Here is a 14,733-nt window from a genome sequence, read left to right as displayed (position 1 = left end):
CTCAGAAACTTCCTGTGGCTTGGGAAAATCAGCAAATGGGAACAGGCATCTTGGAGACTAAGAGCAGCAAACCAGTCATTGTGATTCCAGCCACGGGAAGAAGGAACAGATAGAAATTGGATGGTATAACCCAGTTGCACAGTGCTTAGGATCCACTTGTCTGAGGTTATTGAATCCCAAGCTCTATGGAAGTGGGACAGCATGTCCCCAAATGGAGGGGAAATAGCCTTGACCGGTGACTGGTTTGTTGCCCTTGAAGGGAGGGTCAAATTGGCTGCTTGCCATTAGTTGATGGACTATGGGCTGGCTGGCTGAAGATGGAAAAAAGAGGGCCTTCTCCTGTGCAACATGTGTGTCTCCTCTTGGAGTCCTGTTGTCTTGCAGAATAAGCAGGCTGCCTGAAATACTGTTGGGAGTACTATTGGAATTGTTGTTGTTGTTGTAGATCCCCATAATGATGTCTTAACTGTTGAGGTATAAACCCCAAAGGATCATAAAGTGGCCCTGGAGTCCTTAAAAGAATGTAATGTCTCATTAGTCTTTTTAGAAAACAAAGACATAGCCAAGTCTGTAGCCAAGAAGCTCTCCTCGTTGTTACAGTTGAAGCCATAATCCTATATGAGGTGTCCGCCATACCGAGTGCTGATTGCAGTGATGTCTTAGAGACTAGTGGGCTCTCTGCCAGAAAAGCCTTAAACTCTTCCACAGCATCCTCGGGCAACTCGTCTATAAATCTGGACATTGTGTCCCAATTCACAAATTCGTATTTAGATAAAAGCACCTGCTGATTAGCAATGTGCATACGTAAAGAAGACATAGAATAAATTTCTCCCCCATTTAATCCAATCTCTTGGCCTCTTTTAGACATTCACTTATATCTGCCCTGTCACATTCTCTCATTAGTGGCAGTCACTGCAAGCGAATTAGGAACTGGATGCAAGTAGAAACACTCAAATCCTTGCACAGGGCCTGGACTAATGTGGCCCTTGGTGTTGAAAACAGGATCAGTACTGTTATTTTTAAGCATCTGTTGAAGCACTTTACTAGAGAGTTCCCTTGTGATCCAAAAGAAGGCTTCCTGCAGTGTCAAAGAACGTTTTTAGTGGATAGCTCTATAATCCGGCGGGGGGAGTCCACTAGCTCCGATTGGAAGTTCTGGTTAGCAAAAAGGTCTGTACCATCTCTAACTTCTATGATATGAAGAGGATTTTGTAATTTAAAATTTTATTAAGCCACTGTTCCAGAAGCCAAGTAACTAATAAATGAAGACTAATACAAATGAGCTTGACTGGATTTTTATATTGATCTAAAAATAAAATCTGCTATATGCCATCTATCTGCGAACAATGGTGAAATAATTTACAAAGTGTGCTTAATAAAAATTTGTATAGTGCCCAGCACCATGGGATCCTGGTCCATGACCTGGGCTCCTAGGTGCTACTACAATGAAAAGTTATTATGTATTAAGTGCCTAACATTCAACTCTCATAAAGCCAATAATCACTGAAAACAGAAGGAGTTGCGCCCTCATACCTGAAGGCAGAATTTAGCCCTACTTAATTATGGTTCACAATATCCCTGCTAGGCAAGCAATTTGCACAGTTAAAATGGATGCATCAGAGGTAAGCTATTTGCTAAGCCACCAAATGCACCACCAACTAAGTGGGGAACAGAATGCCGATGCCCTAACTAATATTTCTTTCTTTAACCAGCTGCACTAATAACTCTCCCTTCCCTTCTCCATCCTTTCCACCCCACAAATCTAAGATTTTCTTCTCCTGTAGGCTTCTCCCAAGGAACCTTTTCTGTGCCTGTCTTTTAGATTGAAAGCAATTTGGGGCAAGGACGGGCTTCATATCATACCTGGCACCGCACTGAGTGCACTGCCAACACTTAAAACAACAAAAACAGAACACAGCCTCGTGTTTGTAAAATTTCCAACAGTCAAGAACACTTACCCGAACACCCAGCACTGAGTTCCTACCCTTTTGCACTGTGTGTCTGTGAGGTAGGCGTAATATTGCCTGGAAACAAAAACAACAAATGAAAATTCTTTAACGAAGCACAAAGCTTCTGAAATACATTTACACTTTTAAAAAATGATTAACATTAATATTCCCTATATCAAAAGTGGAGCACTTAGGGCTTATATCATGCGTTAAGTTAAATCATGATGAAAGCCTACTAGATGGCTTCAGTTTTAGTAGGACTAATCATCAGATGGGGGGGGAAAAAAAATCAACCAGAGGCTAACAAGTCTTGGAAGAGCAAATTTGATTAAAAAAAGTATCTATGCTCTAAACTTTGAAGTTATTTTTCATTTTAAGTTATTCTAGTTCCTGAGTGCACATGTACGGCTTGGGAGGTAAAGTGTGTCAGTAGAGGGTTAGTCTTGGGGAAAAAACATGAGTCTAAGGAAACCAAGGATCTGGTTAAAAATTAGATTCATCATTTTAAAATATGCCTCTTTCCTGTTTTGACATTACTCTGAAAGGCTCCCATTCTGACACTGTGTCTAAGCGGGAATGGAACATAGTTTACATGACTATACTGACAGCTCTGGTGACTGTTATCCTCCATTCACAGAACACACACAGCACAGGCAGCAGCACAATGCAAGGTTTTTCATAATCTGCCAACCTGTATCAGCATTGACCTGGAGAGATCACTGCTAGGGGTGGGGGATAATTCAGTTTCCAAGCTGTTCAATTCATGGTTTTTCTACAGAGACTGCCAATAAAGAATACTACTTGTGACAGTGATTGTATTTTGAGGGTAACAGATTAACGGCTAATTAATGTGAATGGAAGGTAGAGCAATACTTGTGATATGATTATTAGGAAAAATGCCATTTGCCAGCATAGTGGGACACGATAGCAGAATTGTCTTCTTTTTATCCTTTCACAAATACAGAAGAAATTAAATTCAAAAGTCTTATGTTGCTGTAACATCAGGGTTAAGAATTTAAACAGAGGAAGCATAACGGGGAAGAATGGTCCAGTGGTTCGGGGTGCTAAGCTGCGACTCTGGAGACCTGGATTCAATTCCCTGCTTTGCTACAGGCTTCCTGTGTGACTTTGGGCAAGTCACTTATCGTTTGCTCCAGCCCAGGCAGGAACGTCTACACTGCTATTTTTAACCCACTTGCAGGAGCCCCACAAGACCAAGTCAGTTGACCCGGGCTCTGAGACTCGATGCCATGTGCCTTTTTTTTCTTTTTTTTTTTTTTTGGCAGTGTAGACATACCCTTTGTTTCTCTGTGCTTCTGTTCCCCATCAGTAAAAGGAGCATAATAGCACTTCCCTACTCACAAGACTGTTATGAGGATAAATACACTAAAGACCGTTAGGCGCTCAGATACTATGGTAATGGGGTCCATATAAGTACCTAAGAGAGACAGAACACACAATATTGAAAAGTTACAGTTCCTATGCAAACAATGTGCACATACATATTAAAATATATATTTACCAGAACCCCACCCAAAAACAACCTCAAGTACAATATATGCTTCAATAGCTGGAATCTTGACTTTTCAATTTGGATGTAAACAGAAGCTGGTTGCTACACAAAATTACTTCATGAAATAATTTTGTGAGGTGACTATGGATTGATTAGTTCTCAAATCCCAATCATGGTTCATATTTTGTAGCTTCACTAATTATTCAAAACAAGAAACGATCACCTTTCTTTATAAACACATTGTGGTATATTCCATACTCAAGCATAAATAGGTAGCTAGAGGCAGGTATCATGGAAAGACCCACAGGTGTAAATTCCCTAACCTGCATGCTGTCATGATCATATGGCTCTTGTCAACAAAAGAACCTTACATGAAATTATGGATGGCTGTATATGGAGTTAATCCACACAACACAGGCAACTGCTGTGCAATCAGAAGAGAGAATGATGGATTCTTATCAAATGCAGATTTTCACACAAGTCTCACCATTAGTAGCATACACCCAGACTGCTGAATTTTATCCTTAGTCTTATACCTAGGACTGCAAAAATAATGATAATTTTGCCCTTTTTGGAGACTTAAATGCATTATTTCTTTTAACATACTGTACTTATTTATAAAGCCTGCACACCTTTTCTTGTGTTCCTAAGGATCAGAACTACTGTACAATTAGAAGAAAATAAAATAAGTTACCTTACAGTGGGTGCTGTGATAATTCCAATGAAGAGAATTCTACCCCAGCTTAAAGGGTGACTTGCTTGGAATACAAAGATATGTTTCAAAAAGAATGTGTTCAACTCAGTCAGCTGGAAATAAAAAAGTCAGTTAATAAGGTTCTATTTTACAGGACAGACACATGCACATGTAACCCCTTCTCAGAGACGGATACAGAAAATGTTAGGATTAATATAATAATTAAAATACACAAGAGGGAATTATTTATGGTTTATTGCAGCTCAGTAACTAGCTCTGCTGGTTGGATTAAGAACTAAAAGCTCTTAAAATATCATCTTCAGAACAGGCAAAGTTGTATACCAAGTCAACAAACCAAAAAATAAAATTAATAAAAACAACCCCTCCCCCCCCCCCAAAAAAAAACAACAAAAAAAAAAAACCAGTGCTGAACTACTTTGTATACTTCAGATAACCCATCAAGGTTTCAGTTAATAGTTTGTAGAGTTCCATTTTGGAATAACAGCGTAATTCTTGAACCAGTGCTAGGACACAAATTTAGAAAGAAGAGAAAGTGTTCAAGTCTGTAAAATTCAGAGCTCACTGGACTCTTTACAAACCAAATCCAGCTGAGTTTTTTCTTTTTAAAAGAGTTCCCCATTTATACCTGTTTAGTTTAAAAAGTTGTTTTTTTAAATTAAATCCCTTAAAAAGATCTAAAGCTAGTATAAATTATGGGAAAGTGGCTGAAATATGCACAAACATGTTCATAATTTAGTACAAGTATATTTATGCGCTCATGCCAACAAAACCACAAATGATCAAACTAGTCCATCACTTTTAAAAAAGCAGCTAAAATTGAATATGAAAATCTGGAATTGGAGATGGCAGCTCCAAACAGCTGTAATAAACCACCTGCTCCCTTGAAACAGGTACTCAGGTTTAATTTTACTGAAATTTTTAACCCCTTAAGAATTCTCACAGTAGAAAATCAAGTGAGGATGTGACTGCTCAATGTGATCATTTTTTATTTTAGATAGTGTGTCCTACACTATATTGTACTGAAGTATTTTTGGAGTAAGAATTGTAGGACTGGTGTCCCAGTGGGCCTCATCTCAAAACAAGACACATCTCTCACAAAGGAAGTCTGTTCCAATTAGCAAAACTGTAAGTAAGTAAATTGCATGCTATCTTGGGGGTGAATTTTCTACGATGCTAGAATGATAATATTCAAACATCTCCATCAACATTGCAGAAAATAGCTTAATTTTTATGGGGAAAGAATTTCTTCTACCTCTCTCCCCCCCCTTTACATTCACTGCATTAGTTCCCTTCTGTTTGCATTAACGTAAAAGCCTTTGGCGGCAGCAATATGACTGGGGCCAGACACCAATGACTGTAAATAGTTTGCAGTCGCTCAGTAATGCAGTGCTCTCTTGCTGTATCTCCTTCTGATCAAGAATGGTTTAAATTAAACCAGTGGTTCCTGAGCTTTTAGGGCAAATGTACCAGTTTAACAGAGTTGTATGAGGTAGTGCCTGCCAACTCAGGCAGATTACAGACCGAACAACTGAATGAGAGGCAGATAGCAGTAGCACATAAGTGCCCAGAAAACAGGGTCATCACTAAAGGCTATGTCATTAAGGGCTATTATGGACTTCACTTAAGCAAAACTGCCACTTGTATTAAATGTTGCCTGACTGAACAGAGATTAAGGGCAATGGGATTAGAGTCCTAAGAAAGAGAGCGTATCCCTGGGTACCATCACAAATGCTGTAAGGTATTTCAGCAAGTGCCTAATTTTAGGCACATGAATATTCCCATTAAAGTCATATGCACTTAAAGTTAGGCATATGTTGAAGAACCTTGGTGAACTGGGGGCTGAATTCAGAATATCATACTGGTGCATGCACCATCAGCTGGGAAAAACCTACCCATCTGTTTCTTCAGTTCTTATAACTATCCTTTGCATACAGTAACCCCACAGCCAGTACATCAATCTGCAGCCATTTGTTTCTTTCACAGATACTGTAATTTCACTCCTAAACTGTAGTCCAGATGCATTGGATAGTGTCCAGAATAGTTTGTGGTATCAGTTCATTTAATTATACATTTCAATGATGGACTAAGATAAGAATATAATATCTTCTAACCAAACTCAGCCAGTAAGTAAACTGAGCTGATACTAGTTTTGATTTCACAAAAGTTATTTCTTACCTGCCAGATGATCATGAAAAGGTATATTCCAGCCACTCTTTGAAATGAAGACTTGGGGTCAAACCAGCGAACATAGGTCCAGCTAGCTGGAGTGAACTGTAATACAGCTCTTTTGATTTTCCCTGTGGTGGTATGAATGTCCCTGAAAGAAAAGAATGGCTGCAGTAAAGATAAGGAAAAGATAAGGCGGGGGTGGGGGGGGGGGAGTGATACTGCATTTTAGTATTTCTTCTATAACAAATCATGATGCACTGCTCTTTCCCATAAATCTGTACTTAAGTGCAATGTGTTGTGTGTTACAGCAAAGGTCGCATTAAGAGGCAGAATTTATTGAGTGTTTCAGTGAAGAGGCAAACGGCTATTATGAGAAATAGCCTTCTTATAGCAGAGCTATATACAGACTTCAGTCAGTAGTAAAAAAGCAAAAACTAGAAAACAATGAAGTCAAACTCCCAGTGCTATCTAAAGTACAGTTATTCAGTTTGGGTTTCAAAGCATTTTGTTCTTTCCCTGAAGGAAAAAGGACCAAGAGGAATGGTGTTCTGCAAATCTCCCACAGAATCCTGAAGAGAGGTTCCCTCGTTATCTCCCTATTTTACAGCTTCACTGTCCTTACCAACGAGGTGTAGATGGTGATTCCCTTCTATAGATCATCAACACCACTCCTTAAAGGATCAGTCAGATTTCATTATTTAGAAATATGGGATTCCTATTCCACTGGTCTGAGTGTGTTGCTATTGCAGGATTCCCAACCCATGCGAGCTTGATATTGGACCCAACTTGGGTGTCCCACATGGCCATGTACAGCACTGTATGTAAGCCATAAGCTTACCTCTGCTTCATAAATTTTGCCCCCACGCCCACCCCCCATCTTGGAAGGAAGGGGAGTCTCTGTCAGATGGGCTGCATTTTGTTTTTAACATCTTTGTTACCTGGACGGTTAACAAAACAAATGGAAGGAAAGCTGTTGGTGGAACCTTCCAACTCTCCTCTCCTCCAGCTGAGGGTTGGGAAAGCGACAAATTAGATTTCAGCCTGTTGTGATGTCACTATCCCACTCTAGGTCTGTGCTCCTCCAGGGGAAACAGGGAAATAGAGATTGACATTTCTGGTATTTGTTTTTTTAAGTGCAAGTTTGGTTTGTTTGTTTGTTTATTTTAATCTTCAAACCCACCTTTACATAACAGAAAAGAGCAGTAAAGGACACAAGCAAAACCATTTTTCTCCTTGCAGTTCACCTTTGTAAAATCACCAACCAAGAATTTAAAAATATTAGGAATTCACATGAGCCTTTTAACAGATAATGACAACCACCACCACACCATCCTAAAATAAAAAGCTAGTGGTGAAGACGGTTCCCTCAATGGATATACTATTTGTCTTACTCTTAATCTGCACTGCACTCTCCCACAGATGTGGGACACCAACTCTATGATGCTCCTTGTGTCCCTGCTGGATTGAGAGGCAGGAAATCCTGAATTTAGACCAAAACCCAGGTCTCCCTCATCTTAGCAAACAGCATGTCCAGTTAAGGAAGGTAGTGTGGTTTAGTGTATAGGATACAAGACTGAAAGGCAGGAGATCTGGACTCTCTTCCTAGCTCTGTCCCTGACTTGTCCAAGGTCATTAACAGCAAGTTACTTATCCTCCTTCAGTTTCAGTTTCGCCATCTGTAAAAGATGGATAATACTGCTTTGCCATCTCAGTAAAACTGTGGATGAAACTAAATCTTTGAGTTGGATGGATGAAACATACCATAGGCCAGATTCTGCCACTCTTATTCACACTGACTACTACCTTATACTGCAAGTGCTTCCACTGATATTAATGGAACCACCTGTGGACTAAAGTACTACACAACATACGTTTATCAGAATGTGGTCTTACATATGTTAGGTACTGATAGTATTATTGCTGGGTCACCACACTAGAGCATAACAGCCTGATCCCAAACCTACTGTTAAAAGGATTTAACGAGTCAAACAGTTCAGATGTACGTGTGTATTTGGTTCCTTTTCCTTCTAACAATGCTTTGCTGCCATGAATTAAAAGCTTAAAAATGCACATATCATTTCCTTCTACCATTTTGTATTCTATTTGGCCTCAACTTTCACCTTTAAGACTAAGCAAAATTCTTAAAAATTCAATTATAATCAGGAACACAATTCATACAAAAGGATTAACACAAGATGGTGCCCCAACATTATTAATCTCATATATAGCACTGTAAATATACACTGATCACACTCCATTTCTATAGCACATGCATTTTACATAAAGACATTTCACGAGGAGCTAATAATTCAGAATTTTACACTGCAATATTTTAAACATGAAGCTTATTGGCTTTTACTTTAGACTTACTTGAAACTCGCCCAGTGATAGGTCCTCATCTCCAAGAAACGACAAACTATCATGCCCAACCAGATGCCACCCCCGTTACATAGCAGGATGTCCAAAATGACTTGATCCCACCAGCATTCAGCAAAATTAGGCAGAAGATGCATGAAGAACAGCTACAGAATATAGCAAAAAAATTCTGGGTGAGGAACAACATAGAATTCTTACAAAGACTTTCAACTTTCTTTTCTTTTCTTTTTTTTTTTTTAAAAAGCAACTGTTGAGCAAACAAAAAGTGTAATATTTTATGAGCCTGCTTAAAAGTCCGTTGAAGTCAATGGGCATCTTTCCACTGATTCTAGTGGACTTTGGATCAGGGTCCTAAAAAGGCTTCAGAGGTTTCCCTCCTCTCACCTTTTCCCTCTAGTGCTGTACTATCTATAGGAATCAAGTGCAGAGTTTTGACCCCCTCAGATATAATTCAGTGTTATAACACAGAACCCTTGCAGAACAACTGCATTTCTTTCAGAGAAAGGAGGGTGGTTTTGTGCTTGTCTAAAATTAAAAGGCTACATTTTAAAGAGAATCTTCTTTGTTATTTAGTGTTAAACTGTCTGTTCTCTGAACAGTCAATAACGGAATCAGCAGAATGATTAAAAAGTAAACACATCAGCATCAATATTGAAGCACGTTGGAATGCATGATTTTTAAGACTTCTAACTGAACACAATTCAGGAACTTAAGTCTTTTTTGTTAATGATTTTTGGGGGAATTTACTACTTGTAAAAGGTTATAGGACTGGCAACCCGTATGATGCAATGTTTCTATTCCTAGACAGATACAGCAAAGACAGTGGCAGTACAAGCTTTGCCATGCTGACCTACCAAACTTTCTCATCCTTGACCTGGAGGGGCCTAGGAGCAACAGGATATTTCATTCTCCATGTGCTTTCAATCCCTTGCATTTCTGCTAACTGCCAATCGAGATAGTGCTGAGATGGTGCTATTAAAAAAAGAAGACTAAGGGTTGGTCTACCCTACCGCTTAAGTCGATGTAACATAAGTCACTCAGGGTGTGAAAACGACAACCCCCTGAGCGATGTAAGTTACACTGACTTAAGGCGCTGTCCACATCGTGCTATGTCGGCAGGAGAGTGCCTCCTGCCGACATTACTTCTGCCTCTCACGGAGGTAGAGTAATTATGCCGATAGGAGAGCGCTCTGCATCAGTGCAGTTGTGCTGATGTAGCGCGGTAGTGTAGACATGTCCCGGGACCAACTACTTATTTCATATAGGGCAGAACAGACAGTAATGACTTTCAGTCCTCAACAGCTAGATTCAAACGAGCAATATAGGGGTAAAAGAGCTGTTACAATCTCCCAATATTTCCAGTTTCCTACGAACTTCCTTTGGAGAGTGTAACATCATTCATTTCTAAAGCTCACCGTCTTGCTCCTGTATGACTCATGTTCATGTCATGAGCAGCGTATGGCATCGGTCCAGCAATAAGATATACCCTCTGCCCTTCAAGAAGAAGTAACTTTATAATCTTCATTCATAAAGTGAGTGAGGCAGAATTGTGGGACTGAGACATTTTAAGTAAAACACAAACCTGATTCATTCAGGGCTAGAAATGGACTGCTCAGATTAAGTGAAAACAAGTTTTGATCTCCATTACAGATTATCTCCGCAAACCCCAAAGGCTCGAAATTGGATAACATTTAGTAATTCATCAGAAAAGGGGATATGTGCATGTTGAGCAGTCCCTGTGATATGTTCAAGGAGGTGCCAAGCAAAACAGATATTCCTCATAGTATTCTATATTTTCTTTCATTAAACGCTAACAAAGGTAAAAGGAATTGGCTTGTGTAGTCTCTTGCATGCTACCAGAATTTCACATTAAAACATCTTTCATTGCCAGAAGAATGTAGAAAAAATGTTATGTCAGATATGTGAGGGAGGGGCAAGGAGTGCCTCATGCACAGAGCAAGAAATGATGCTGGTCACTGTAAAATGAGATACAGTGATACCTTTCCTCCAGGGTAACTGCAGAAACAGAACTGTTTAAACATCTTTATTTTCCCTGCACTAAAGCTGTGGCCCAGTTTTAACATGAAAAGGAAGAACTTTAAATTATTCTCCAGAATCAAAGACGTACGCGACTTATACTCTAACAGTGGTTTCAAATCAATCATCTTACTTTATAAAGTTTTTGGATAAATCTGGCGTGAAATGGGCATTATATTCATTTCTCATATTATGTTTTAACTCTCTTACAGTATTTAATGATCTTATATAATGCATTATTTTCCCCAAAGACACTGCAGATTATAGCTGAGGAGGCTGAGTGTAAACAGAGTAACGATATTTGCATAATACCAATATGTGGTGTTGGTGGTACTGAGCATGGAGCATCAAAGGTATGTCTGAATTCCAACTTTAAGAAGATAGTATTCAGCATGTGTCAGTGTCCAGTTTCAGTATGGGGATTTAGCCAGCCGACAGCTATCAATGTTAACAGGAGATGCCCAACAACTAAATCCCTATGCAACTCCCCTGATAGCTACGGTAGGTTTCTAATGACTCTTCTGAAATAGTTAAAGCCCTAAAAATCCATTTGAGTGGCAGCATCCTACCTATATGGTAAACTTTCCCCAAACACATTGTCTATTCCAATATTCTGCCCTTCACTAGCAGGGAATACCAATCATATGGGGTCAAGTTGTGGGGGTGGCTTTGTGATGATCAATAGGGGATGATAAGAGTCACTTTAATTTGTGAGCTGAGTCAGGATTTCAACCTGTTCTCTGAAGGTGAAGGTTAATGCATTAGCTCACTGTGCCACCTACTGCCTTCATGAATTGGAATTCACTTTTAATTTTAAACAATACAGTTCTAAGAGGGGCCTGGAAGAGATAGAACCCATGAATACCTAAGAATAACAGCACACATTAGTAGGAGGAGATGTTAGGGCCAATATTTTCAAACTGAGGGGGACTCACATTAGGTTCCTAAATCCGTATTTAGTTTCTAAAACATAAGTCAGTTGATTTTCTGAAGGCTCAAGCACCATCAAACTCCAATGAAATCAATGAGATCTGCTGCTTTAAAAATTAGGCCTACTAAGTTGGGTGCCCTAAAAATGGATTTAAGAACCTAAATTTAGACGTCAAAGTCTCAAAATTTTGTTCAAAGTCTTTTTGGCTTGTAAGAACTAGAGCCTTCCTGGTCTGAAATGCTTAATAACTGAAAGCAAGTTTCAGAGAGTCTGTCTCATTGCAGCTTCTAGAACATCAGCTTCCCCATAACTGGCATCCTCCATACCCTGATCATTCAGGTATTACAAAACTGAATTCAACTTTACAGAAATGTGGCCTCAGGAGTTTAGGTTGGTAACATTCTACTGATTAAATTATAGGTTAGATAAGATAAAAGTTGGATAAAATTAAGTTATTTAGGATAACGAGAATTCAACTTAATTATCAGAACACATCTAAGAACAACAGGCTACTGCACAGACTGCTGTTCCTACTGGCCAATTCAACATAGATGTCAGCAATTATCAAGCACAAAGAGGGCTTGAGAATGAGAGTCAGCTGCAGAAGTGAGGAATGTGTGCGTGAGCCCACGTATAGAGAGAACTGCTTTCACGTCCTAGCACAGAAATCAGTCAGTAATCCTTACAGTTATACGGCAGTGTTTTAAGATAACAGTTCAAAACACTACTGTAGGCTGGGGTCATGTTATGTAGGATACTGTTACATATGGGGGAGAAGTAGGGCTGAGCACTGCAGGGCTAGTCTAACCTAAGGCTTTGTCTGCACTAGGGAATAGCTCCCACTTGGCAACTGGTGCCCAGCAATTCATGCTGATCCCTTAGTGTGGACAGGGGCAAGCTAGGGTTTGCACTGATTGAATTAGTCAGAGTTTACTACTAACTTTTCTCACTTTCTAATTTTATTTAGTGTAACCTATTTGGTCTTCACATTTCTTCCTGAAATGATTATAGCATATGCTTTTTGTAATTTACTTTGTACGTATACTGGTATTTAGCTAGTGCTGAAGTAAAATTGCCAGTCCTCTTTCCTGTATGCTATGAGTAATATATAGTACCCTCAGCCTGCTCATGATTAACATGTTAACCTACCTCAGTGAGCTCCCAGGTGATGCTAATAGTCCAACATAGCCCATAGCTGCGGACCAACAAGGCCTTCATTGCCCAGCCCCAGAAATGCCCAAAAGCAAATATGTCAAAATGGCTGAGGATTCTCTCCCAGGTGATAACATGGCAGTTCACAGCATATTCCTGTTAGCAAAACAACAACAGATCCTCAGTTAGGATTTACATCTGGAAGCACCAAATTTTAGCTCAGCGTAAACTGAAAGGCTGAAACTAAAGAGATTTTGGATTTTGAAATCCATGTTGCTATTCCCACCAACATTAGAAATGCCCTCTTCCGCCTCCTCCTAGCCCTGGCAATTAGGTTAGAAAAAGGGTCACTGGGAAACTGAATGGTGAACACTTGAAAACAGAAGGAATTTTGCTCCTTCTGGTGTGCATCTCTATCATTTTTGACTTGTTTAAAGCAGGTGCTGATTGTTATAATTGCTGGTAATTATGGGGCAAATTCTGTCCTCAGTGCATAGCCTCAGGTATGTACGCTGTAGGCTGGTTTTTGTGCACGGTGTGGATTGGGAGCAGAACGTCCCTCTTGGGCCTCAGAGCTATACAGAATGGAGTCTCTGTACCCTGCTCCCTGCCTGGATAGAACTGCACCAATGCTGCTGCGATCAGGACCTCACATACCTGTCTCACATGAAGACAGGACTTAACACTATGTACAAGTTTATATTTTGCCACCTCCCTTTTTTTTAAATTAACCAAACAGCTGGTAAGCAAAAATCATGCTGCGCTCTTCCATAAGCCATAAATCTGAGATGAAGTAGAACAGGGACAGATAGAAGAAATCCAAAGAAATAGCTATGTGGAATAATGTTGCTCCCTATCCCTCAGTGCTCTTCCTCAATTTGTAGCCAATAAAGCTGCAGTAATCAAGAATAGGATAATACTGATGTCATCATGGTGCAAATGAATCTGAAAGGGGTAGAGAGAGTCTTTGGGGTGAATGCTGCACGTGTGACTGAAGGATAGAAATAACAGTAAGGAGAAAGAAATATGGAAAATACACATATAAAACCCCAAGCAAGCTGGTCATGGAAAAAGGGGTTATATACAAGTGATCAAGGTTCTCTTGCTTTAATGCTGTCCTTGAAGGTCTGGTTTTCAAGCAACTCAACAGTGGTACATCCTCAGTACAATGCCTAAAGCAGTTCCACAGACAAGCTGCAGATCCAACTCCCACTGACTTCAGTGGAGCCAGGATTTCACCCAAGCTCTCTCCACACAGGGATGGTAAGCGCTGCTCACTGCAACTGCCCTCACATGGGCAGCAGGTATAATAAGCCAGGGGAGGCTAAGCCTCTGCTAACCCCGGCTGTTGCATGATGACACTCCACCCCATGGCCCCACACTCACTCCCCCTCTTCTCCGAAGCTAGGGGGGTTCAGCTCCAGCCAGTGGCCTGGGGGGTCAGGCTGGGGCTCAGGCTGGCCAGCGGCCCAGTGGTCAGGGTGGCCTGCAGCAGCCAGAGCAGCTGGGGTTGGGCCAGGCTCTTCCAGGCACGGGGGAGTGGTGGTGCGGCTCAGGGCTCCAGCAGGTGAGGCCTTATGCGTAGGGCCCTACCAAATTCACAGTCCATTCTGGTTAATTTCACGGCCAGAGGATTTAAAAATTGGTCAATTTCACAATTTCAGGTGTTTACATCTGAAATTTCACCGTATTGTAAACACAGGGCTCCTGACCCAAAATGGGCTCATTGGCGGGAAGGGGGGGTTGCAAAGTTGTTTTAGGGGGGGTCTGCAGATTGCCACTCTCACTTCTGTGCTCCGGGAGCGCCCCAGCTGGGGGCTCCTGGCTGCTAGTCCATGCCAGAGACAGATTAAAGCAGGGGCCCCCAGCCAATTTGGGGGCCCCCTCCGAA

General features: G+C 40.6%; 1 protein-coding gene across 1 annotated transcript in view; it reads right to left on the bottom strand.

The window, feature by feature from the left end:
• Positions 1-14,733, bottom strand: part of PTDSS1 (phosphatidylserine synthase 1) — a 50,665-nt gene that overhangs the window by 14,054 nt on the left and 21,878 nt on the right. Inside the window, exons 5-9 of the mRNA XM_024204755.2 lie at positions 12,840-12,998; positions 8,717-8,868; positions 6,353-6,494; positions 4,157-4,269; positions 1,959-2,024 (exon numbers count right to left, since the gene is read on the bottom strand). Coding sequence (XP_024060523.1) covers positions 1,959-2,024; positions 4,157-4,269; positions 6,353-6,494; positions 8,717-8,868; positions 12,840-12,998 — 632 coding nt within the window. The remainder of the gene's footprint in view (positions 1-1,958; positions 2,025-4,156; positions 4,270-6,352; positions 6,495-8,716; positions 8,869-12,839; positions 12,999-14,733) is intronic.

Source organism: Terrapene carolina, unplaced genomic scaffold (assembly GCF_002925995.2).
Source record: "Terrapene carolina triunguis isolate 2854851 unplaced genomic scaffold, T_m_triunguis-2.0 Scaffold58, whole genome shotgun sequence".
Lineage (NCBI taxonomy): Eukaryota > Metazoa > Chordata > Testudines > Emydidae > Terrapene > Terrapene triunguis.
The sequence above is the reverse complement of the archived record's forward strand: the minus strand, read 5'-3'. Positions and strand labels throughout refer to the sequence as shown.